The following is an 18,080-nucleotide window of genomic DNA, read 5'->3' as shown; positions in this document are numbered from 1 at the left end:
GCCATGTCACTTACCTCGGAGCGTCCCCTCTTTCTCAGCGCTTGTTCATCCTCCTCCTCCAGACTAATATCCTGTTGTTGTTAGCCTAGCGGTGCGTTGTTATGGACTTGCTAATGAACATAACTCGATGGGGTGCGGATCATGAAGCGATGCACCTTTCCAGGCCCTGCGTAAAGGTCACTGTGTCAGATGATGTCACACTGTATGCTCTGCAGGAATAAAAATAGGTTTTGTAGTACTGCAGTTTTAAAAAAGAACATTTGACGTGTTTATGAAGGTGAAAATGGCATTGTGCTTGTCAAGGTAATGATTATAGTTACTTGGTTAATTTCAAATTCAATTCTTTATGAACTACTACTATCTATCATATCAAAATGACTTGCCGTGACCTAGTTCCACCCTATTCATCAGTTCAAACTATGATATTTTTTATTATATTACCTTCAGCTTCTCTCTGTGTCGCAGCACTTAGTTTTTCCTGTGTGTTTTAAAATTAATTTCGATCTTGTCAAAACAGGATTTTTAAGGATGATACAATTTGTGAAGAAACTTATTGTCTTATTTAATGTTTTCTTGCGTGACAAAGGACAACAAAATAGTTCTTATCTGCTTTATTGTTTGGCTGGGTTATATTACGATCATCATTTTGTGATTCAGCGCTTCACTTTTACCCACTCCACTTATTGGTCATTCTCTGTAATGCTCTAAGGGATTGATAGGTCAATTCAACCAATCATAGTGAAGTATCAACTCCAAGACGATGAATATAGTTGTGGTTAGATTTTAAAGCTAACGACAACTATCTTGGTGATACTTGGTGTAGAAGGATTGGGATGAAATAAAAATTGTGATACTCCTTGAAAATGGTGATAGAATCTTTTTGGCCATAATGAACTCTAAACACTCTAGTATTTTTAGTTTTGTATTTACTTTGTCATCATCTTTAGCTTTGCCCTCCTCGGAGACAGTGACTTAGCACTCATTTTCCTACAGGTGTCCGTGACGTCAGTTCTGTCCTTTGCGGACGAGAACGGGCTGGACATGTTTTAAAAGCCGGTGCCTTTAATCCTCCCGTCTCATTTCTCCAAAACAAGAGCTTTTGGCTCATGCCCAAGTCAAGGAGACTCGCTCTTTAAAGATTTTGTTTCATTCACGCTTCTTCACCAGACTCGTTCTGATCATTGCAGAGTTACAGAATAAAAGATTAAAAGATGAGCAGCTGTTGTTTTGATCATTTAAACCACGTATTTTCTAATCATGTTCAAGCTAGGAATACCGGTTATATAGTCAGTGAGAGAACTGAAGTACTACTACTACTAAAAATGGTAAATGGTAAATTCTAATCTTAGGGACTTTAGGGTGGAACAGAGGGAGAAAAAGTGATGGAAATATATTTATATCCAGGGAGTTTCTAGGGAGTTTGAAAGAGACTGAGAAAGTCCTTCATCAAGTCCCAAGTCAGTTAAGTTCTAAGTCCTATGGTTTGAGTTCCAAGTCCTTGCAATGATCTTTTTGTGACTGGTTCTTCTAAAAAGGTTCTGGCGTTTTATTTGTATAAAGCTTTACACACTTCTGTTTGTCCCTGAAAGCCCCCCCAGGCAAGCTTCAGGATTCGTGAACTGGGACACATATTTCCACTTGGAAGTTGTCGTTTTATTCATTTTAACCTTAAGGTGGAAAGTCACGTACGTACGCGGGACATGTTCCCGTTTGCCTCAATAAAGGTAAGGTCACTGTCCAAGTCCAGTCCTGAATTGCAGTCCATTGTGTCAAATCAAGTTATCAAAATAGTGACGAGTCCGAGTCACGACTTATAAGTCCACGTCTCCGGGGGAAAGCGAGGGAGGGAGGAAGAGCTAAGTGAAAGGCATAGAAAAGATCGGGAGAGAGGACAAAATGATATTATAGAGCGAGGAGAGTGAGAAAATGGAGACGGATAGATAAATGGATGGATGTGGTGGAAAAGTCATGAAGCTCTGAGTCATCATTCGGGTGACATCAGCAGACAGGGGGAGGAGAGGAGATGGGAGGAGAGGGGGAGGAGGGGGAAGCGTCTGGGGAGCTGCACTGAGCCAGACAGGGCTAATGACACTGATGCAATGACCATAACAAGGGCGTTCACATGATGGAGAGCGGCTTGGACTTGGCTCATGTAATGTTAAATCAGTAAATCAAGTATTAGGAATGTATCAGCAATTTATTTTGAATCTGGATTAAACTTTTCCAGTGGAAGCTACAAAGCGGTAAATATATAGAAAGATAAGAAGTGCCACATTATTACAAAATATAGTTTCAATATTGAATGGGTATTTGTCACTAATTACGCTTGATTTTGATCCTAGTTTACGCCTAGTTCTGTCGGCCAATCACAATAACACACTTTGAACTGCTGAAATATTGCGATAAACAATAATACTTGTCTTGCCACTGCCACTGACAAAATAACCCTAAAGCAGGATAATCCCATTAAACCCTTCTCAACATGAACCCTATCATAGAAAACATGAGCTGCAATTCACAGTGAAACACATTCAAAAGAGTAATACGTTAATAGTTACTTCTCCCTAAAAGTAATTGCGTTATTGTGTGATGAAAGTAACTAATCACCAGCTAATGTAACTATAGTACAAAATTACAAACCATGAAATGTCAAAAAAGAAAAGAAAACACCAATCTGCTTTTTCAAGTAAAAAAAAAGCTCTATTCAGCCTTATTTTCTTTATTAACAAATGCAGCCAGAACCAGTGTTAGCACACACGTCACCTGTGCAGCCAGCCACAAAAACACAGTCTTTAATCTTCAATCTTTAGCAGCAGACACTGGCTAGACAGCGCATTTACCAAACGCTGATATCAGAACATAACAAACACCTAATGACAGCACTTGCATGTACAAAACTAGAGGTTAAAATGGCTGCACTGCAATGATGTAGAGGAAATAGACAGCTGTATCAACTATTCCCTGACTCACATCTTTTAATCAATCTATAAACTTCCACAACTTCGCAATATTTGTTCATCCATAAAATCTACTTGTATGCTGCATAATTCCATGTGCCTTTTGGAAAACAGCGTACATGATCATGTGTTCTGCTAAACCAATGAAAGTGAAGTCTTGCGTCTTCTGATTGGTCACCTCAACAGTCAATCCCCTTTTTTTAGCCAATCACCGCCTCGAATTCCTCATCTTTCTCGTGTTTACTTTCCGATCAAAGACAAAAACGTTGCAGCTTCTCTGAATGAGACGAGAGAGCGTGTCTGAGCCATCCCTGCTGCTGCGACTCGTAGTAAAATAACAAGCCCCGTTACACTGACAGTAACTATAACGGCGTTAGGTGTAATAAACTCGTAATGATGAAATTATCTTATTTTATGTTAGTAACGCTGTCATACACAGTTTTGGCCAACACCAAGTATCTATATGATATGTTTTTGACCCTCTACAACTCGAACATGAATGTACTACTCTAAAAAAATCAAATAGTTTTTCAAATATACACTGTGAATATTTAGCCCAAAATAAAATCTGTCAATTATTAAAGTGTGCAATTACTGTTCTCAATGGAATGTTTAAACAAATCAGCTAAATTAATCCTGAGTGTGAAAAATAATTGGTATTCTTTATCACACTAAGGATTTTCTTCCACATTTTTGACTGCCCTGCCAGTAAAAAGGACTTCTAGAGAACATTTGGGTTAATGGGTCGATGTATTTTCGGGGCTGTGTTATTCCCATGGGACTCCCTGTTAGATAGAATGGTACAAGGACACATCTGCTCCTTCTTGTAACACGTAGGTCATTCCAACATGGCTGCCCCTGAAACCTCATATAAACTCAATACGGGCCATAAAGTCATATCAGCTGACATTTTGTCAATAGTCTGGTCGATAAAATGGAGGATTGCTTTACAGTATTGTCATCAACCGATTAACCCAAATAAGGCAGGCCTCGGAAATCCAATTCAGCGGACGAGAGACAGAATATATGAGCAGACTAATGATGCTGGAAGAAAGTGCAGTATAATCAAGTGTAATACATGTATCATTGGATTTTCTTCACTTGGCTGTACATATATTATGCATGTAAAATGATTTATCATTTATCAGTACTATCACACTAATGCTACTATTTCTGTTATTACTACTACAACTACTAGTTCAAACAACATCTTTAGATCTTTATTTTTGATAGCATATTTTTGTATCTTGCCCACTATTACTACTACCTCTATTAAGTCCTGGTTTAGTCCTGGTTTAGTCCTGGTTTAGTCCTGGTTTAGTCCTGGTTTAGTGCTGGTTTAGTGCTGGTTTAGTCTTGGTTTAGTCTTGGTTTAGTCCTTGTTTAGTCCTTGTTTAGTCCTTGTTTAGTCCAGGTTTAGTCCTGGTTTTGTACTTGTTTAGTCTTGGTTTAGTCCTGGTTTATTCCTGGTTTAGTCCTGGTTTAGTCCTTTTTTAGTCCTGGTTTAGTCTTGGTTTAGTCCTGGTTTAGTCCTGGTTTAGTCCTGGCTTTGTCCTGGTTTAGTCCTGGTTTAGTCCTGGTTTAGTCCTGGTTTAGTCTTTGTTTAGTCCTGGTTTAGTCCTGGTTTAGTCCTGGTTTAGTCTTTGTTTAGTCCTGGTTTAGTCCTGGCGTAGTCTTTGTTTAGTCCTGGCTTAGTCCTTGTTAAGTCCTGGTTTAATCCTGGTTTAGTCCTAGTTTAGTCTTTGTTTAGTCTTTGTTTAGTCCTGGTTTAGCTCTGGTTAAGTCCTGGTTAAGTCCTGGTTTAGTCCTTGTTTAGTCCTTGTTTAGTCCTGGTTTAGTCCTTGTTTAGACCTGGTTTAGTCCTGGTTTAGCTCTGGTTTAGCTCCGATCTAATCCTGGTCTCTCTTTCCTGTCATTCTCACTCTCGCTCGTTCCAATACGAATCGCTGCCACTCCATGAATCAGACGCCTCTCTCATCCTATTGGCTGTCCTCTCTGCTTGTGGGCTGTTCTAGCCCTTGATTGGCCGTCGTCTCCTTGTGGGCGGGCTGTGTTTATGGGCAGGAAGAGAGGCTGTCTATCTCTCCGTGCATGCTATTCAGAAAGAGAGGAGCAAACAGGAGCAGAGTTACTCACTCTCGCTACTGCAGAAATCCTAGTCTGGGCATGGTCTGATTCTACTTTTTGGATTGTCACCTTTGGGAATGTTTAGGGAAACTGGCACAAGAATATAGAACGCTAAAAAGAGAAAACAGCAGCTCCAGGACATTGAGGTAAGAAGAGGGTTTTCGGATGGTGCATTGCTGCATTGCTGGGTGGGGAGGTTGTGTCTACAGGACAAGACTAAAGCTGGCAGCGTGGGACAGCCAACTGCCTTTAGACCTGGTTTAGTCCTGCTTCAAACCCGGTTTACTCTCAGTCTATTTAGTGAGTTGTTATTTATTTCAGTTTTGGTTAAGTTGATTATGTATGTTCGGATTTGAAAAAGTGCTGTTTTCTGTGCTTTAGTCGGAGTAAGTCCTGGTTTAGTCTCAGTTTAGTCCTGGTTTAAACCTGATTGAATCCAAGTTAAATCCTGGCTAAAGCCTGGTTTTGTCCAGATAAAGTCTAAATCTAATTATTGTTTCTTACATTTTTGTCCCGGTTAAGTTTTTTTTGTATTGTACTTTCAAAAAGAAACTGCAGTGGTATGTACGAGACTTCTTTTAGTCTTGTACTGGTTTAGACCTGGTTTTGTCCTAGTTTAAAGACAGTTTAGTTAACTTAGTGTCAGTTATTTATTTAGATCCCCCCCCTCCATAGAAAGGACAGAAGAGTGTGAAATGGGGGTGAGAGAGAAGGGAGGACATGCAGTAAACTGTCAGAGTTGAGATTTGAACTCGCGGCACTGCGGCCGGCTGCACATGGAGCCTGGCATATAGTTATGTACCATATACTTAACCCCTCCACCACCGGCTGCACAGTTTGAGTTATTTAATTCAATCTTGGTTAAGTGGAATACTTACTAAACACAAAATTCCCAAAAGTAAATCTGCCATTTTTTGTTCCTTGTTTAGATCTAGTTTAGTCCTGGTTTATTTCTCTTGTATGTCCTGGTTTTGGAATTGCTTGACTTTTGATTAATAACTATTACTACAGTTAAGTTCTGGTTTAGTTTTGATTTAGTCGTGGTTTAGTTCTATTTTGCTCGTGGTTTAGTCCTGGTTCTGTTCTCGTTTTTGTTCTATATTAGTTCCAGTTTATTCCAGATTAAGTCCTCCCTAGTTAATCCAAATACAAATGTAGAAATGTGAAATATAGATCTCCCTCTACCTTAAACGGCTGTAGCCCCTACAGCCCCATCCAGGTGATGGAGTTCTTTATTCTTTTAGCAGATTCATTACGACGTATTACACGTCTTCAAATGTCATCTTTCCTTTTTGTCACTTCGGCTCTGTATTTTTCACTCTGTCGAGGAGGAAAGGAAAGTGTTGTGTTATGTGCCATTTTGGTGACTCACTGTGAGGAAAGTGCAAGGAGAATTTAGTTGGAAAAATGTAGTTTTGAGGAGTACGTTTACCCGTCTGGAGTCTGCAGGAGCGCTCAGGCTTGGATCAGGGAGGGCATCTGACATAATCCCGGTTTAGACCTGGGTTTTTGCTGTAAACCTGCCACATCATCATTAACCGTTCAGATATGGCCTGTTTAGAGATACATTTCCTGTGTCGCTCAAATTAGCTGCATTGGAATGTTCCACAGTGTGTTATTTAACGTACTTGAACCTGAAAATGTTCTGTACCTTGGGAAAACTGGTAATCGTGCTGTTTAATACCACACCGCGGAACTTTCTAAGCATATTAATAACATCTTCATGGAAACAATTCTGGTTTAATCTTGGTTTGAGCTTGGTTGAGTATTTATTTCCACTGTTTAAGGCCTAGTGCAGCCTTAGTTTAGATTTGACATAAGCTGCATTTAAGACCGTCAATCATTCATTCACACACAAAAGGGTTTTTAATGGTTCATAATCCTTGTTTAGTTGTGATTTAGCTCTGGTTTGGCTCTGGTTTGGTCTTGGTTCAGCCTTAGTTTCATCTTTGATTTTATCCTGGTTTAGCACTTGTTAAAATCCTGGTTTAGTTCTGGTTTCGTCATGGTTTAGCCCTAGTTTAGCCCTCGTTTAGTCTTTGTTTAGTCTCGATTTACTCATTGTTTATTCCTCCTTCATCTTCAGTTTCTATAGTTCTATATTTAGTTGCGGTCAGTGTGCGGTCACTCTTCCTTCCAGACCAGAAGGGTGGTCTGGGTTTGGTCTTAGTTTAACCATGACCTAATCTTAGTTTAACATTGGCTTAGTCTTAGTTAAGTCCTGGTTTAGCCGTATTGTTTCTCTTTCTTGTGCTCCATATTTAGTAGCGGCCACTTTGCGGTCACTTTTCCCTGCAGCTAAAGGCCAGATCGTGGTGTAATGTCTGGATGTGGATTTTTGGGGAAGTGAGTTGTTTTCTCTATAATGGAACATCAGACCTGCCCTTCCTGTGGTGAAGAATGGGATCAAGTCATCATCCAGTCTGCATTTCCACAGAAAAATATTGTGTTCTATCTTGGAAACTGATTATTTGATTGATTTTGATGATTCATTTTCAGCTTTCTATTCAATTTAGCCGATATTTTTGTAGTTCTAATTTAGTCCCAGCTAATCCTAGTTTGGTCCTGGTTTAGTATTCAATTGTTTCATCTTTAGACCTGATTTATTCCTGCTTTAGGCCTTGTTTAATCCTAATATAATCTCAGTCTAGTCCTGATTTTGCATTATTTAGTTTTTTCCTAAATTAGCTGCATTTTAGTCCAGAATTTTAGTTTTAATTCTAGTTCAGTTCTGCTTTTTTTTGGAACCACGTGGTCGTTTACATTTTTGGAAATTAATGAAGGGGAAAATCAAGTCTGTTTATTTAACTCTGACACACAGAGTTAAATAATCTAATAAAATCACTGTTCAATCATTATGGTGTTACAGTTTTACTATAGTGTTATAATTTGCTTTTTGTTAACTTGGCAACATTTAAACAACAACCTATGGATACTCCCTTAATTCATTCAATGCACTCAATCTAATATCCCAAATCCTATCCAAAGCTTTTAGCACATTACACTGCCTGGACAGTAGAGTATTTAGGTCATGGGGACAGTTCAATATCGTGTGCAGGGGCAACAGTGGCACATTGGCTAAACTGAGGCTAAGCTAATGCTATTATCATAAAGCATTGCTACCTGCTGACAATGGCATTCTTCTATTGTCTTAGCAGCTCACTCAGCCGTGCTAATCGCTAATGCTACCACCTGATGTTATAGTTTAGCTTATGCCCCGCACAATTTAGCACTTTTATATGGAAATGAAGTGCCCCTACACAATTGATTTTACATTTGAATAAGCAGCTTGTTAAATAACACCATCGGTTCATCCTATTTTGTATTTACTAATATAATTTGGAAGTATTAAACCGAGTGTGCAACGTTCACCTTCTCTAGATTAAAGTACTAGCCCAGTCTCGATCACAGATTTGAAATGGGAAACATTGCTACATCGTAATATTACGATGTACAATAATACTGTGACCACTTTACGCCACTGACAGAATAACTCTAAAGCTGCAGAATAAGTTAACACTCACAATAGCTCGAAGAACATGAGATGCAACAAATACAAAACAGAATGAAGTATCTACACTCTCTGTCCCCCCAAAAAAAGTCACATGCTCTGATATTTCTCCAGCTCGTCCCGAACACTCTCACTGGAGCTCAGATCTGTAGTAGATTAGTTTCTGCTTCTCCTTAGATGTTTTCTCTGCTTGATTCCAATGATTTGACCTTTCTAAAACATACTGACATCCTCTCCATGACCACGGGATTTGTCTTTCCACATGTTTGTTTCACTCACTGCATCAGTTGGGTTTAAATACTGTGTTACAGCTGAAGGATCATCACCCATGCAGCAGTTATCCAGAAGGAGGAGAGGACCTGTTCTAGTGTAATCTAGATGGGGATTTTTCTTTTTTTTGGACAGGCAGTCACTTTAAAGTGCACATATTAAGCATATTTGTATGGGTATTATTGCCCTTTAAACATCCACTGGCGGCAGAAGGAAAAAAAAGCCTAAAGCTACCTCGCCAATGTAAGCATGCAGTTGAATTGAACGTGATTTGATGCAGAAATGCGATGATTTACGTACTACAGCACATCCAGAGCTCTTTGTCGATACAAATATACAATATTTCATGGTTAAAAGCTTAAAAAAAAGGCTATCTTGCACAATGTTTCCTTTAAGACTTCAAATGCAACACTTCAGAACGTATTGGTTAATTTTCGATATTTTCAAATATTAACTTACCGTAAGAGATTTTGTCCAGTAGCTGAATGTTTTGGCCCAGTAAAAATGAATATTATTATCGTTATTGCATTTCCGTCATTTACCGTTCTCAGACGGCTCTACCGGTGGAACACATCTATGGAAACTGACTGGCTGAATAGATGAAAGGCTCATTGTAAAAGACCCAGTTTGAAGGCAGTAATGGAAAAAGCTACCTTGCTAATAATGGTAATTTAATCAAAATGCTATTTAAGGAAGTTGGATTTGAAGCTCGGAGGTGACAGACATGAAGTCTGTCAAGTCTGTCACAGACATGAAGTCTGTCACCTCCGAGCTTCAAATCAGGTCTAAACCAGAGAATAAACTAATAGCAAAAAGCTGTGATATTCAAATTTAGCAAACTGTAGGGTTAAAAACACATTGTGCTATTTAATTTGGCCTATTGGACCACAACATCTGGGCTGAACCAGGTCTAACCCGGATCCAGGTCTAAAGCACTGCTTTTGCTGACCACTGCAGTCCAGGAACAAACAGGAGGGACAACAACTAAAGCAGGTCTAAACCAGGTCTAAACCAGGTCTAAACTAGGTCTAAACTAGGTCTAAACCAGGCCTAAACCAGGCCTAAACCAGGCCTAAACCAGGCCTAAACCAGGACTAAACCAGGACCAGGGAGTTGGGTGGTAAACTTAGTTTGAACCTTTATGTCATATGGACATTAGCTCAATTGTTTTCATTGGCTGATTACAATGTTTGCTTTAGCTTGAAGTAAATTTGCTTTTCTGTTTCGACTTTGCCTAAGATAAAATACCATGGCATCTGTGGACTTCTGCTTATCAAGTGTATTTAGGGAAATGCCAACCTAACTGAATGCCAATCAACCAAATTCAGAGTTGGGCAGTAACAAGTTACAAAGTAAGGCTGTAATCAGATTCTAGGGCAGTGTAGGATGAAATCAGGAAAGACATTCAGCAAATTGCTGGAGGCAGGAATCGATCGACAAACACTGAGGCCGGCCGCACAGAACCTGGCATAGTAAGTAATCAGAGTAATCAGATTACATTTACTAGCCCTACTAACTTTTAGTCACTTCTTCCAGGCCAAATGTGAGTAATCCATAGAACTTTGTAAAGCAGATAAAAGATAAACATGTAGCATGTGATCATCTTTTGGTGACGGATTGTATCAGCTGAACCATAAGAGGCACGATCATGTGTTTTAGACAGAACTGTACCAAAAAACAAAACTAAATAGGACTAAGCCCAAAAAGACTGGACTGAGCTCAAATAAACAGTAAAACATGGCACGGAATGAAACCAGAACTGAACCAGAACTAAGTTTGGACTAAGTCATTACTAAACTAGGATTAACACTGTAGTAAATGTGGACTAAACCTGGGCTAAAATTTGCTGTCGGACTAAACCAGGACTCAACCGAGACTCAATCTAGGACAAATCAACAGTATTTTCTATTGTCCATTAGCCCAAACAATCAATACGTTCAACAGCTTGTATGACAACGCCATTGTAGCATTAGATTCTATAGCCCCCACCAGCCCTTATATTAGCAGCAGCTGGTGGGGCATTAGCTTGTCATTTTGAGCTAATTGAACAGGAGTCAGCAGGAAGTGAAAGTCATCACGTTGACCTCTGCATGTGCTGTGTGTTAGCCTATTAGCTAACGTATCGCTAACACTTGATCTTCTGTTTGTTCAGAGCTTGCAATGATAAGATACTGATTTGCCGTTGGTACAAGCAAAAAGATGTGAACCTACTGAATATTCAGTTTGGACCTGGTTTAGATGTGGGTCATAAATGTGTCGTAAAGACAGATGGTGAATGTAGATTAGCCTACCGGTATTTAGTTTTAATTTAGTGCTCAAAGCTATGGTCAACAACAACAAACCAGTATAAAACCAAGACTTAATAACCATGTAGAAACTAAGACTAACTGGGTTTTACCTTGACTAAACCCGGTGTCATTATTATTTTTATATTAATATGTACAGATAATCTTTGGCTATCTATCTTTGCTAGCTAACTATCTAGCTATTTATCTTGATTGATTAATGATTGATTGACCATCACACGGGGTCACCAAACCTCAACCGGGTTTAATATGTAACTTCAGCTACAATAGGTTGGGTTCTTGTGTTATGGCATTAAAGAATTCCTATATCTAGTACAAATCAACTGTATTTTCTATTGTCCATTAGCCAAAACAATCAATACGTTCAACCGCTTGTAACCATGCACAAGCTATAGTTAAAAAATTAGATTAACACAGGTCAGAATTCAATGGTTGAATTTGCTGTTTAACTGTCAGACTGCGGATTTGTTGACCTGGTTTAGGGTTTATATCTCTGTAATTACTGGGTTTATCCTCACAAAACAAAAAAAATAAGAGGATGCACTTGCGCTAGACAAAGTTCAACGTCTTCTCTATCAGAAGACATAAACGAAAAGTTATATTTTTTGCTTTGGCTTCAGAAGATGGTGCCATTAATCAGTCTGTAGACATGATTGTTGTCAACTGAAGAGACGGGAAGCCATAACAATAATATGGCAAGAATGTGGAGCCAATTCCAAACAAATAATTATAAGTTCCAACCTTTCTTTCAAAATCAGTAGAGCTGTTTGTAACTTGCCCACTTGATATAATATTGAATCACTTGATACACTCAATATCAATGTGTCCCTCCTTGCAGCAGTTTGTCATTTATCTTGGCCCTTTAAAGGAAAAGGTTAAGTCTTTATAAAATAACGCTTGACTAGTATAGAACTATGAGACTCTCCTCTAAAATAAAGCAATAATTGTAAAAATGTTAAAACCCGTCAAATGCCCTTTAAAGTCAGAGGTTTTTGTCAAACCCAGTGTAAACCCTGCTGTAGAAGGCATATTTCTTATTTTCAGAAATGGTTGGAAAAACTGACAATTGTCACATCCCTTTAGTCTCTTTCTTAGTCCAACTTTAATCTAGATTAAACCACGACTGAAGTCACTGAACCAGAACTAAGCCAGGCTCAATAAAATGCGAGCCATCATCGAGCATGGCAGTTCACTCTGTAATCTCTCTCTCATATACTGGTGCCTCTTTTAAACATCACCTTGTTTTGAATACCTTCCATGTCTGGAATTGTTGCTCGCTCTCATGACCTTAAACCACCGTTATCTCAAATTTAGTTTTGGCTGCTGCTAAAGTCAAACAAGGATTGCTTTGTGCCAACCTTCAGCTGCACTGGAGGACATGGTTGCAATAGATATAACATAGAAATAGCATGTTTTGGTCATTTAAATGATAAAAAGCGCATTTTGTTTTACAAAAGTTATCTCAAGGACTAACCACGGATAGAGACAGCACTATTGTACATGAGCAGAACTAACCCATGCTATAGCAGAGCTAAACCATGTCTATAATGTCTTTACGAAATTTCCCCATGTGTGGACAATAAAGGAATATCCTATTTTATCTTAATCTGGACTAAATATGGTCTAAACCAGGGGGACTTCACCAGGGCCAAATTAGAAACATCCACTTTTAAATTATGACCAGGAAAACCAGTTGTTAACCTGGGCTTAACCAAGACTAAACCAGGTTTATATAACTGGACTAAATTTGGACTAAACCAGGCTAAGGTCAGGATGTAAACAAAACCAAATTAGATCTAAACTTGGAATAAGTGATGTCAAAACAAGGACTAAACCATGATTAAACCAGAACAAACCTAGGTCTAAAATACTTAACCAACTCTCAATCATATGTAAACTAGAACTGATCCGGATCCAAACCAGATTGACTAGATCTAAACCTGAACTATAGCTGGACGGTTTAAATGTAAGTATTGCAATGACTATATTATTTTACAGTTTCTTGAATTAAGTAGCTTCAAATAACCAACGCACTTTCAATCTCAAGTTTTGGCTGAATTCTCAAAACCTCTTTATTTTTTTTTACAATCATAGCTTTGGGTTGACTCAGTGTTGTGCTCATCTCCACAGTAACATTGAGTTTCCAAGCAACAATTGCAAACAGTGGCTCCTCCAGCTACACATCCAAAATAACCTGTTTTGAACAAGCAACAGTCCAGTCCGCATTAGCTGCACATTTAGGGTTTCAGGCTCCTACTATGAACTGTATTCACTTTTAGTTTTTGTATATTTGCCTTGAAACATAATAGTTTGTTGTATTAAAGGTGCACTATGTATTTAGCCTAACCTTTCTCGTGGAGGATGCGCCACCTGCTCGTCTCAAAATTCGTCTTTAAAGTTCCACTCTATGGCATGGAACCGGCCATAACTACCCCAGCCCCAAGAAAAAAACTGAACAAAATCAGAGATAAGCATGATCTTAACCAGGTCCACATAAAAAACAAAAGCAGGGTTGCTGAATTAGGATCAAACTAGCACTAAACTCGCACTTAACCAGGTTTACTTCTCCTTTAATACGATCTCAAATTGCCATCATTTGTTCTCTCAATTCTTCATTTAATCCTAGATAACTGCCACCATTGTCCCTTTTTTTGCATGTCACAGAATTAGGTTACCTGGCTGACAGCTGGAATATGTTGTCTAAAAATAAGCCGGGATTAATTGAGAAAGGTCGTGTCTGAATCGGTCCTACCTGACAGTCTCCTCTAGTGAGATTTTGTCTATGCCCCGAGAGACGTGTGAAATTAAATCTAGCCTGGAGGAAGAGGGCGGAAGCTGCTTATGGATGTAATATGATTAGAAAGGACAATACAATTAGCACTGGACAATGATGGGCAAGAGTTGCAGTGTAGCTGGATACAAGAGAGGTAAGGGTGAAAAAATATCAGCTAAACCTCCTATTGGTGATCTCAATGTTGATATAATGCCAGATCTGTCACAAATAATCACATTTACCATAGGTTGAAACTCAGGAAACGGGAAACTAAAACTGTTCAACGTCTTCATCTTACCCCAGCTTCAAATGTCCGTCAAAGTACAAAAAGAACACTGACTGTAGAGGCTAAAAACATTATGTGTGGGGAGTGGAAGTAGAATTTATAACTGTGACTTTGACTACTATGTATTAAGTCTAAGTATTTTCGTCTTGCATCAGTTATATTGTCAGTGATATTGTGTGATGTACATCTTCTCTTTTATCGTGATACACATTGTCGACCACACTGCCCTGCCCTATCGGCTCACACAAGAGTCAGAGGAAATGACCTTTAGCTACTGCAGTGGGAGCTGCGCATCTGGAAGTGTTTTACTGTTAACTACACAGGGGGAGAGAGAATGGGAACAAGACACGAAGTAAAATGGACTGTCAAATGTTCCGTTAAAAGATTCACTGCAAAACGGGACAAATGTGGAATTAAAACTTGAATTTCGATTTGAATGATCATCATGCGAGTCATTTTTGATTTGGACTTGATGTGATGTTGGTCTGGTGTTGGGCCTTCATGGAGGTTTTATATCTTTGCCTGGAATATTCCGCAGCATGGCATTAAATGTATCCATCTCACGTTTATTTCCATTGGACATAGGTTGTTGTAGCTCAAAAATAGCATGAAAAACATACATTCTTTCTGTTGGCAGCTTTGCTATTCCACAGATCTGACCTATAAGCTGGGCAGGTGGCCTCACTTGTTTGTCTCCATTGCGTTTTACATACATTACTGTGGAACATTCCAGGCAAAGCAATAACATCATGTAGACAAGCAGGTGGCTGACCCTCCCTGGAAAAATTACACAGAACATGTTTAAGTGTAAATATATACATTGTTTTATTCATTTTCCATTTTTAGCTTGAGGAGCCAAGAAACCATATGCATGAAATCTGTAATAAATAGTTTGTGAAATAAAATACTAAATACATGTTAACAATAATAGCTTAAATCTTCTTTAATTGTCATTAAATAAAATGTTCTGAGGTGTGGTTGTGAAATGAAACTTCATATTCCCATTAAAACTACACCACGTCTTTGCTTTAAAACAATGAACGGGCTGTGACAAGCTTAAGCTGCTTCTGTAGAAATAAGATGATGTTCTTAAATGTTCCACGATCTGCACTTCACACACAAAGCGTCCCCCATAACCGAGCTGAAGTGTGACTCAAGCCTTAACTCTTCCATCTGACACATTTACTCCCATCGTGCGGCTCCCATCGTGCTCCTGTTTGACTGAAGTGATGCTCAAAAGTGTGAGCTTCAGTGGTTTGATATGAACATAGTGTTATGGTAAACTGGGAAGTCCCTATTGGAAGTCCCCTTGTAAACAATGAGACTCTTGTGCGTTCGCTGACTAGATTAAAACAAGATTAAAAAGTCACCGGTTTTTGGAGTCTATATGTTTGGAATTTTCCGTTACTAATAGGATCGCTTACGTTGCTCAACTTCATGGCAAAAGCTTTTTAATTAATTTAATTTTTTAACTATTTTATAATGGATATGTATTGATAGATTTTTATTTCACTTTCGTTTTGATATTTCGAAAAACAATGTTACTTAAGAATATATTAATAGCATTGTTGTGCTCTTAGGCAAGACACTTCACCTTGCCTTGTATGAAGTGTTGGTCATAGTGGCTGATGGCAGATTGGCAGCCTCGCTTTTGTCATTCAACCCCAGGGCAGCTGTGGCTAAAACGCTTTTTTTACCACCACCACTCGCGTCCTTCCACAATATAATCACATTTTCAACCCAAATAATCAGAATCAAAAGAAAGATTTATGAAAACCTAGCAAGCGGAATCACTTTTGATTCATCTGGGTCAAATACATTTCAAATAAAATCTCATATTCTTGGACCATTCGTGATTCAAACAACTAATTGATTCATCGAAAGGTTTTTCAAATAAAAGTGACCGAACATAACGACTGACTCCGCCGTGTCCAGTGCTGATGTCATGTAAGTGCTTTGTCACGTATGCTGTGTGCGGGGTCAGATTGGCCTGGTAATGCTTTTCAGGCTCAGTCATCTGTCTCCATGGCGCAGCTCCTCTCTGTGTTACTGCTGTTTCTGCTGTTTCCATTGGTCCCATAGCTTTACTGCCTCTTCTATTAGATCACTGTCACACACTGAAGCCGTTACCATCCTCCATTCGACCTTTTATACCTCAATATGACGGCTGGGTAAAAGCAGCGTCCAAATGTCCGCACTGTTCCCCACATGAGCCACTGTTTAGGGAGCCGTGGTGTTTTTAGCGCTGTCCGAATGTCCGGCAGGTGAAAAAGAAAGAAGAGAAAGAACATTTACCACAATTAAATTCTTAATAATAATAACGCCTTTTTGTTCTTTTAGTAATCAATCAAATTCCGTTCTAAGTTGCATTTTGAATACTCTTTCTCTTACGCTCACTAAATCTTGTTTGAGCTTGTCACATAAACTTCTAACGCCATTTCACTTCATCCCTAAATAACTCTCCCTTTTTCTCTTCTTCTCTTGTGTCGTTACAGATCGACGGAAAGTGCCTTTTGAGACCGCCTCCTACTTGAAGACAAATCCGACAAAAAAAAAGAACAAAATCAAGGTTTATTGGAATGATTTTCGGACCTATTTCTTCTGCTCCACTCCGCGCTGCTATCAAGGTTTTTGAACAGGCGTGAACAAAGAAAGCCATTTTGTATTGCTGCTTAAAATAGCACCGCATCCAGGTATAATCGCTCATTCCACGGACATTTTGGGGACATTTCGTTAGTTGGTTGCAATTATTTTAAACTCAAACGATGCCACCTCTTATATTCCCATTTTGTCTGGTTTAATTTATAAATTGGCTCATTAACAAACCTACAACTGTCCATGTTTGTTATAAAACCCACACATAATAACGTAATTACAAGGAAAAACCCTTTCTGGACTTTTTAAGTTACATGTTCAGGATTTTTTTTTTAGCATTTTTGCCATTTTTAAAAACAATAAGGAGCTGTCATTGAGGAGGATTGACGGTTGGCGACGGGGACTTTGCTTGCCGACATTATGGCTCTAAACATTGCGTCGATGCGGGACACAAAATGGTTGACGCTGGAGGTGTGTAGACAGTTTCAGAGAGGGACGTGTTCGAGAAGCGACGAGGAATGCAAGTTCGCTCATCCGCCCAAAAGCTGCACTGTGGACAACGGCAGAGTCATCGCATGTTTCGACTCATTAAAGGTAAGAAGAGTAAACTTTATGGTTTCTGTAATGGCCGATCTGACTGTAACACTAACATGACCGAACTAACGCTATTATAATATTACAGTTAGACAATATTGACAAAAAAAAATAATATCTTGATTCTTTTCAGAAATACCTGATGACAATAATCAACAGAAATGTGCCTGTAAATGTGTGTCGAGGGTTAAACATCGGACACAAAGAGAATGTGTACAATTTAAACCTCTCCACAGATTAGAAACAAGATCTGTCTGTTACTTGTGAAATGGATGTACCGTATTTTCCGGAGTATAAGTGGCACCAACAGAAAAATGCATAATAGAGAAGAAAAAAACATATATAAGTCACACTGGAGTATGAAATGCGGTTGCAAGTGTGAAAATAACAAACAATATCACATATAAGTCGCTCCGGAGTATAAGTATATAAGTATATAAGTATGAATATAAGTACAAGTCGCACCCCGGCCAAAACTATGAAAAAAGGTGTAATTTATAGTCCGGAAAATATGGTATTCTGCCCCTGTCACTGTCAGGAGATGGTTCCATTGCCCGAGGATCTCCTTTAACCCAAGCCCTGGTCCAGCCCTGGTCCAGCCCTGGTCCAGTCCTGGTCCAGCCCTGGTCCAGCCCTGGTCCAGCCCAGCCCTAAACAAGGA

General features: G+C 39.0%; 2 protein-coding genes across 12 annotated transcripts in view; both read left to right on the top strand.

Moving 5' to 3' along the window:
* The window catches only part of LOC140363199 (zona pellucida sperm-binding protein 3-like), a 48,725-nt gene extending 31,860 nt beyond the window's left edge, over positions 1-16,865 (top strand). The window contains exon 10 of the mRNA XM_072449620.1: positions 16,726-16,865. Within this exon, the coding sequence (XP_072305721.1) occupies positions 16,726-16,865 (140 nt within the window). The remainder of the gene's footprint in view (positions 1-16,725) is intronic.
* mbnl2 (muscleblind-like splicing regulator 2) overlaps positions 1-18,080 on the top strand; it is an 81,703-nt gene that overhangs the window by 2,206 nt on the left and 61,417 nt on the right. For 10 of the 11 annotated variants that reach the window (XM_072442483.1, XM_072442884.1, XM_072442569.1 and 7 more), the window contains exon 2: positions 16,726-17,419. In XM_072442483.1, the coding sequence (XP_072298584.1) occupies positions 17,246-17,419 (174 nt within the window). In that variant the 5' untranslated portion in view covers positions 16,726-17,245. Of the gene's footprint in view, positions 1-5,062; positions 5,231-16,725; positions 17,420-18,080 lie in introns of those variants that run through there. The other variant, XM_072442322.1, reaches the window with a different exon arrangement.

This window comes from Eucyclogobius newberryi, unplaced genomic scaffold, assembly GCF_026437365.1.
Source record: "Eucyclogobius newberryi isolate DKJ021-1_F unplaced genomic scaffold, fEucNew1.0.hap1 SCAF_1, whole genome shotgun sequence".
Lineage (NCBI taxonomy): Eukaryota > Metazoa > Chordata > Actinopteri > Gobiiformes > Gobiidae > Eucyclogobius > Eucyclogobius newberryi.
The sequence above is the reverse complement of the archived record's forward strand: the minus strand, read 5'-3'. Positions and strand labels throughout refer to the sequence as shown.